This window comes from Temnothorax curvispinosus, unplaced genomic scaffold, assembly GCF_003070985.1.
Source record: "Temnothorax curvispinosus isolate PA1 unplaced genomic scaffold, ASM307098v1 QBEX01005835.1, whole genome shotgun sequence".
NCBI lineage: Eukaryota > Metazoa > Arthropoda > Insecta > Hymenoptera > Formicidae > Temnothorax > Temnothorax curvispinosus.
This window is the reverse complement of record NW_020215615.1, coordinates 235,704-243,570: the sequence shown is the minus strand read 5'-3', so window position 1 is coordinate 243,570 and position 7,867 is coordinate 235,704. Positions and strand designations below refer to the sequence as shown.

Below are 7,867 nucleotides of genomic sequence, written 5' to 3'. Positions count from 1 at the left end.
GGGAATACGAGGCTGTGCCCGAGTTAGAATCTATTGAATTACGGTAGGGCCGAATTTCACGGGCTAACACCTCCATCTGGACAGCAGGATAAGTGCACTTAGGGTAGAGTAATTGACACAATATCCCCGTCGGCGTTCTAATTGGCGGAAAATCGTCGGGTCGGAGAATCCGATCTCATCGGATCCTCGTTAACTGATCGAACAATTAAACACCTTGCAGCGTTGTCCCTTCCGTGTCTACAATCGCGAAGATGGGAACGTAAATTTGGGGAATCAGTAGGCGCTATAAAATAAGTAATAGCTCTGCTAAGATTGGTTTTGATCTCGCGACTATCCCGCTTAGAAATTTGACGGGGATAAAACAAATCGATATCACTTTTGTAGAAAAAGATATATGTAATAACACTTTATAATATATACATGAATAATGCTCTTTAATTTGCTAAAATATATCTGTGTTGTTATATCTGTGCATGAAAGTTTCGGCACCCAATAAGAAAAAAGAATTAACTTCTTTTCATCTTAAATTCGCATCACGCGAGCGCACACAAAGTATATGTATCCACGAAAACGATCACGCGTATTTCATCAAATCTTTAATTTCTTAAATTTGTACGGAAAAATAGGAAATGAAAAAACTGCGCGAAGTTCGCCTTCATGGATAACTAACGGTTGTAAACATATCGGTGAAATTCGTGTCGTTGTAGTTTATGGTAGAATTTGATGACTTTCCCGATGGTAATTCTCCGACTTGGATGAGAATCACGAGATACGTGGTGACCGAGCCAATGACCTGAGAAGAAGCAGAAAATTCGATAATCTGATTCTGCAGTACTTATCTTCATTTGTATTTTTATTTAACAATTCTTTTAACTGTATGGACATTACATACTAGCGGATAAAGAGCCCTAGAGACTCCTATCTTTAGAGATAGAATAAAAAATTAAAAAAAAAGAGAATATTTAATTAATTATATAAATTTAATTAACTAATTTAATCATATGAATTTAATTATATATCTAATTATATAACAATGCTTTGTTTCTTGTACATATATATTTGCTGTATTTTTTTTTATCTTTCAGCATTAACTTTCGGCACACAGAATGAAGTTTTATTTTTTTTTTCTAGAAAAAAGCAATTGATTAAAGTTACAAAATAAATGGCATCAGAAGTCCCAAAGACTCCACCTCTACAATCGAAAATTAAAACTTCTCATTTTAGTGAAGCATGAGATATTTTGTACATTTTAATCACACGTCATGCTCTGACGTTAATGTGCTACACGAGACTTTATAACTTTTGACAGTTAATCCTCAATCGCAGCCGTAAAAGTTACGACTTAAGTTGAGACGAGGTCTGAGATTAAATGTAATAGTGAAGCAACGGAACAACAAAAGGTAGATATGAATACTCGCGAAACTACGGTGCTATTAGGATGGAAATTAAAGTAGGTCGAACTAATAACATGCATTATATCAGCTTGCGAGCGATTATGCAAGGGTCTATACTTTTACGCGATAAATCTCGGAGAAACTTATCACTTTAACATCTCCGTAATGACTTTCTGCTTTACATGAAATTCCAGACGATCCATCAACGCTTACCCCGTGAATGAACGTGTGATCCAGATTGAAGAATCCGCACGCCGTGAAGATTAACGGGTTTTGTATCAGCTGCAGAGTGAAGTCGCGTATCTGCAAAAGACTTCGACATTGATTTCTTGTCTCGCCCGTTTCTCACATGTTATATTTGGCTAATATATTGGCGATGGTTACTTGCCTCCGCGCGAAATTCTTTGCTGGTCGATGGCTCGTACAGCTCGCAGATTATATCACCCGTGTTCGCGGCCTGCAAAAGTTCAGACATCGGCATATATTGTTACCGCGCGTATTTTTCCGGTATTCAAGAAAACAATAATATTTAAAAGAATTTATGTTTTTTTTTTTTGCTAATTCCAAAACAAACGAGAAAAGATAAAAGAGCGAATAAAAGCTTTACTTGCCTCAATGGTCGCCATTGCGCACATGTGATTTATAATGAGGACCTTCGACGAGTAGAACAGAATCCAGCCGACAACCGGTATCATCTCCTGTCGGAATGCTTCCCTGGACATTTTCTCCCAGAAAATCGAGTAAGCGTAGTACAGGAGACTGGTGATGAGCACGAACGATATCGTCATGGAAAGGAGAATTTGTATGCCGTACGCTTCATTTGTACTCCTGGTGGACTTGATTAACTCCAAATGAACTTGCCTTAGTTCGACATAAAGAAGAGAACATTGTCAGCCAAATCGAAAAAGTATTACATTGTAAAATTCTGTTACAACAAAATACTGTTCCAACCAAAACGTAAAATTATAAATAGATTTTTTAATATTTAATTATTTTTTCAAGGGTGTATTATCTAATTATATCCTTGAATTTAATACTTAAGCTTAGCTACTTGATTACGTACCCGCGGCTACCATTTATTTAATTTGTGAAAAAATTAACGTCATTGAAAATATGTTAATTGTCAGATTTCTCCGATTTCTTCAGAAATAAATGGGCAATAGATCAAGAGATAGAGTTGACGTCACTCGATGAACGACTGGTTATCATGCAAACATAATTGCAGGCACACATGTACAAAATGCACATGCAAGGTGCTCTTGATGTAAAATTATGAAAAAAATTATTTATACACGTGCTGAAGTAAAAATCTCACTTGACGGCCCTCATCGTGTCGGTGTTGTCCTTGGTCCTACGATCCTGTTGCGTCGCGGATGCGGTGAAGGGCTTGTTCCACTCGTCCTTCATTTTCAGCACCCTCTTGTGCTGCGGCGAATCGGGCGTGGTCGTTAACATGCGTTGCAGCAGGTTGTTCAGCTGCTCGAACCGAATCTTCGAGTAGCTACAAGCGTTCGTGGCAGGAGCGAGACAGAAAACGGCAGCAACGATTACTTAATATATAGTCTTTACTAATTACCCAGATAGCAGGTCTAAACACGCCTTAATAACGTATTGTTGACATTATTAATACGTCATTTCGGTCATTTGACATCACTCTGCTACCTGGGTAGTGTCGCAAAACGTAACAATGTCACGAGAAACGTTTGCAGCAAGTAGTCTAAAATTATTGCGAATCAATACCGAGCTCTTCGTGCATTCGTAGATTAATTAGCGAATCTTCGTTTCGTACTCATGTGAGAAAACACGCTTTTACCTGACCCAGTGCAAGAACGACACGTCGCCCACGTAGAGTAAGACGACGGGATAATTTACGGCGAACATGATGATGAATCTGATATGAATCGGCGTATCTTCCACAAACATCCCGTCGTAATTGACCACTACGAATATGACGAATACCACCACGACTAATATGAGGGCGTAAAGCTGATTCAGATACAATTTCCGATAGTTCTTCTGTATCCCCATCTGATCCATGGTTTTCTCGCACATCAGGATGCGCATCATCGCCGCCTTCATGTGCTGCGAAAGTTCAAAATAATAATCGCGTCAGCTCCTATTCAGCCCCAAGTCGCGCAAGATCAAGTTTAATAGACCAACAGTCCCACTTTCAAAAAGTTGAATAAAGATTTTATATTAATATAAAAATTAATCTTCTTTTCTGAATTAAACTTTAAATCTTGAAATTCTCGCGCTAATGTCATTCTCTATATGGCAATCCCCTAAAGTTACCTTCCTTCTCAGCCAGCCGCAAGGGATGAGGCACAACGTCAGGCAAATGTTGGCGTAGAAGATCCCTTGGAACGTCATGTCGCCGAGCGAGTTCACCTTGTGCAGATAATAGTCGCCCAGGTATTCCGTCGACAGCTTCATCAGGCAGCAATAGGTCACCATGCAGATTAACGAATACGCGACGTTCAGAAGCCTGCCTCGCTTGCTGGTCCAAATCCCCGTGCCGACCACGATGTTCGCCACTAACAGCGGCACGATGCTCTCCTGCATAGTCTTCGGCTGGAACATCTTCGTAGATGATCGAGGTCCACCCGTTGGCCTCGATAATAACGACGAACGAGCGCTCTTCGTCCTACACACGTACGCGCACCTCGCAATCGGGAAATAAACGATGAGTCTCGTGACTGCGTCACCTCCTCGCGTGTTCCACACACGTGCGAACAGCGTAATATACTAAATGTCACCCCCGACAAGGGTGGGCGACCACCGATAGTGGTCGAACAGGTGACGGCGGCGGTGAAGTAATGAACGCGCGACCCAAGTATGCGATGTTCGCGATGCCCATGTCCCAAAGGATTCATTCGCTCGTCTCGTAATCAATATCGGCCCGCGAGTGTGTTGCGTAAATAGTCGTTCACGCCTTTCTTCATTTCTTGTAGCGAATACGCCGTGGGATTTCGGAATTTCGCTGCCCTATATCATTGGAGTGTTGTAAGTGATGTCTCTGTGAGCGAATTAAACAATTGCGATTTTGACCTTTTGACCTGAAGAGATCAGCGCGACGTAATATCTACCCTTTTTATTAATATTATTTTTATCTCTGTAGTTTAAAGGTAGCTTCTTTAAAGGAGAAACAGAAATCGAAAGAGAAATTTAATCTTTCGTCTAAAAATTCTTTTTCAGCATTAATTTATTCTTAATTATCTGTACATTGTGCAGAAAAGTGCTGTCATATATGACGCAATGTTCTAAGCACATTTTTAAATAATTATAACGATTAATAATTATAAAAATAATTGATTCGTTTATTGTGGAATGCTAAATAAAGCATGATGAAATTACAATTATCGAACGGCAGTATTATGCGATAGATAATGATAAATTTAAACGATGACAAGGCGGGCGGTGCGAAATAAACGACTAATACATTGGGTGTCCGTGATCTCATAATGGATGAATGCCCAGGAGACTTCATCGGCAAGATCGATATCGTGCGAAGTATCAAGCTAAGAGCTATCTTGTTAACGACAGTACGAGGGTTAAAAATGCAAGCTCGTGTTATTGAGACACAGTTGTAAGATGAAGATGTGATGCACAATAAGAAAGATTTTCAATAGTTTGTTATGTTACACGAAATTATTCCATAAATTATATTATCAATAATCTCTAGAATTTTTCTTGTAATTAATGTCGCTGCATAAATTCCATTTTATTGCGTTAATTATTTATGATAATTACAAGCCATTATCGTGCATATTGCAAGAAACTTCAAGTTCGAGAGGGCGTACATTCTGATATAGATCCCGATAACACCGCCGACGTTATAGCAATAAAGGGAAATGAGTAGTATGAAGATGAAACGGAGAATATGTAATAACCGACGCACACACACATTTCTTCCGAATGTATGCTTATACGACGTAATGCTTTTACATTCAGCATAAATTTCTTTGTCGTAGTTGACATTTGCAACCACACAGTCGGTTTTTTCAAGTTGAAAATGTTAAACATCTAGAAATGTGTCACGCGAACACCCTTCTGTTATTGTTTTCATTATAGGAATTTATCAAATTAATTTATCAAAAGTTTATGACTTATCGTTATATATTGCTATATTAAATAATACATTAATTAATTACCTACTTTTGTGTTTGCTATACCTATTAAATGATACACTAATTACTTTTGTGTTTGTAAAATTTTTTATCTGCAAAATTCACAAAGATTGAATGAGAAAAGGACGCGCGACGCGCTGGTCTCGTTTAATAAATTACAACGTGTAAAATTTTATTGTGGAGTTTAAAGGGAGATCGTAAAAGAATTCATTAAATATTTTATAGACATTGCACTTTATTTTACACAGTTTTTATTTTTACGACACTTTGCGACATTTGTTTGATATATATTATTATATAATTCTCTCATAACTTAAATAATTCAATAAAATAATTATTTAATATCTATAATTCTTTAAAAATATGAATATTGTATAGCGCTGTTCGATTCCAACGTATTGCCCACTTGTAGCATGATAACCAAGTAGGTTGTTACATTTTTCAAAATCTATAAACAAAAAAAGTATAAATATGATTATAATATAATTGGTATTATAAGAATTATAAAAAAAATAATTTCTAAAAATAATTAATATAAACAAATGTAAAAAGAACATTATTAAATCTTTTTAATCACATAAATTTTATCATTTTATTTCAAACTCATTGATATAACGGCAACTACTCATGTATATGATACATAACAATTTGATACAAACCATGCTTAAGACACGATTATCCAGAGTAAGACCAAACGCGGAGAATGTCACTGGACTTTGCAAAATTTGAATACCAAACTGTTGAATCTGAAATAGTTGCGCGCGATAATTATAATACATTAAGTATAATACATTAACGTAATAACAATGCATTATGTTAATGTATTGTAACAAACAAACCTCCTCCTGCATGTCAGTATCTGCGTCACAACCATAAATCGCGTGAATAATTTCGATGGTTTTGTTTCCCTACAAGTAAATGTTAATCCTATCAAAATCTTTAATTCCATCGTCTAATGTCCATTTCTACCAATGCCGATTAACTCTGCGATCTCTGTTTAACTTACTTTTTATTCTTATTTAGTTTTAGGAATTAAAAAAAGATAAAAAATAAATTAAACTAAGATCAAAATTAATCCGCATTGGTAGAAATGGACGATAATATAATTAAACGACGATGGACGAGATAAATTACCTCATCGGCTGTATCCTTGCAAACGCGATTCAGAGTAACGGCTTTCACAATGTGAAGAAAAAACAATATCAACATCCCAGATGTTTGCTCTGCCAAACCTTTGACTATGTGTTGGTTCATAATGTATCGAATGTACAAATTATAAAGAGCTCCAGTGAGAAACATGATAATCACTGCCATCTCCAAAGCTGTCTGAACTCCGAGAATGGTGCATACTATTTTCGATATTTTACACAACTCCAGGTGCACCTGTCTTAATAGTTATTTTTTGTATAAGATGAGTTTACTTCGTGAAAATGTAATTCATAATTCTTTGTACTCACCTGATTATTTGTAACATATGTCTACGTTTCTGACATTTTGTCATCGGATTTGGATTGTGTCTTTGAGATCGATTCCGGAGTACATTTTGAAATTGTTGATCGAGCTGAGATGGAACGTGAGATTCAATCTGAAATACGGCCGAATCTTGCTTCTCTGACATAAAAACATTTAATCGAGATTGCACCCGCCGACGCCATCGAAATAATGTCTTCGTGGAGAGAATTTGCTTCCGTTGCTCGGTATCCATAATTTCAGCAAAATCTTTTATTTCGAAAATACCCAATTTTATCTCTTCCACTGATAAATTTGTTAAGCTTTCGCACAAGAGTTTGTTGATCAATCCGAATTTCATTTGTAAGCATCTGCATTATTGTGTGATAGCATGTTAGATATTATATTATATGTGTTTCAAAAATTTAATTTATGCAACACGTGCATGGAAAGTGCCCCATTACGCACGCTACGCGTGCGTGATAGACCACTTTCCAGGCACTTGCAACATAAAATAGGGAGTGTAAGTCGTGTGTAAAGATGAAATTCGGCGAGTGCGGTAACCGCACCCGGGAATTTTCATCTTACCTCACTTGTTACACAAATAACTAATCTCTAATATCTAATATAAACCTAGTATAGTTTCTGAATTATTTAGGAAATCAATTTTGCGACATACCTCGCAAATATGTAGAATTCGAAGATATTAACAGAATTGACAGTGAACGAATACATATATAGCGCCATAAGAAAAAGTGAAGTAAATAAGTCCGTGCGTTTCTGCAAGTGAAGGAAAACCAAGGTGCACACAATGCTGTGGACTATAATCCAGGCGGTTATGACTCCGATCGTCACGAAATATATTCTGTCATAATTCACCGTCAATCCAAGCTGTCG

General features: G+C 37.0%; 2 protein-coding genes across 2 annotated transcripts; both read right to left on the bottom strand.

The window, feature by feature from the left end:
* Positions 1-473: 473 nt before the first annotated feature.
* Positions 474-4,587, bottom strand: LOC112455125 (putative gustatory receptor 28b). The gene is made up of 7 exons (XM_025016861.1): positions 3,687-4,587; positions 3,208-3,476; positions 2,710-2,895; positions 2,006-2,255; positions 1,783-1,851; positions 1,608-1,697; positions 474-793 (listed from the first exon to the last, which is right to left on the bottom strand). The coding sequence occupies exons 1-7, from the start codon at positions 3,972-3,974 to the stop codon at positions 656-658; spliced, it is 1,290 nt and encodes a 429-aa protein (XP_024872629.1). The 5' UTR covers positions 3,975-4,587; the 3' UTR covers positions 474-655.
* A 1,258-nt stretch (positions 4,588-5,845) lies between these two features.
* Positions 5,846-7,858, bottom strand: LOC112455127. The gene is made up of 6 exons (XM_025016863.1): positions 7,650-7,858; positions 6,979-7,341; positions 6,656-6,908; positions 6,361-6,429; positions 6,181-6,267; positions 5,846-5,969 (listed from the first exon to the last, which is right to left on the bottom strand). The coding sequence occupies exons 1-6, from the start codon at positions 7,715-7,717 to the stop codon at positions 5,877-5,879; spliced, it is 933 nt and encodes a 310-aa protein (XP_024872631.1). The 5' UTR covers positions 7,718-7,858; the 3' UTR covers positions 5,846-5,876.
* Positions 7,859-7,867: the final 9 nt, after the last annotated feature.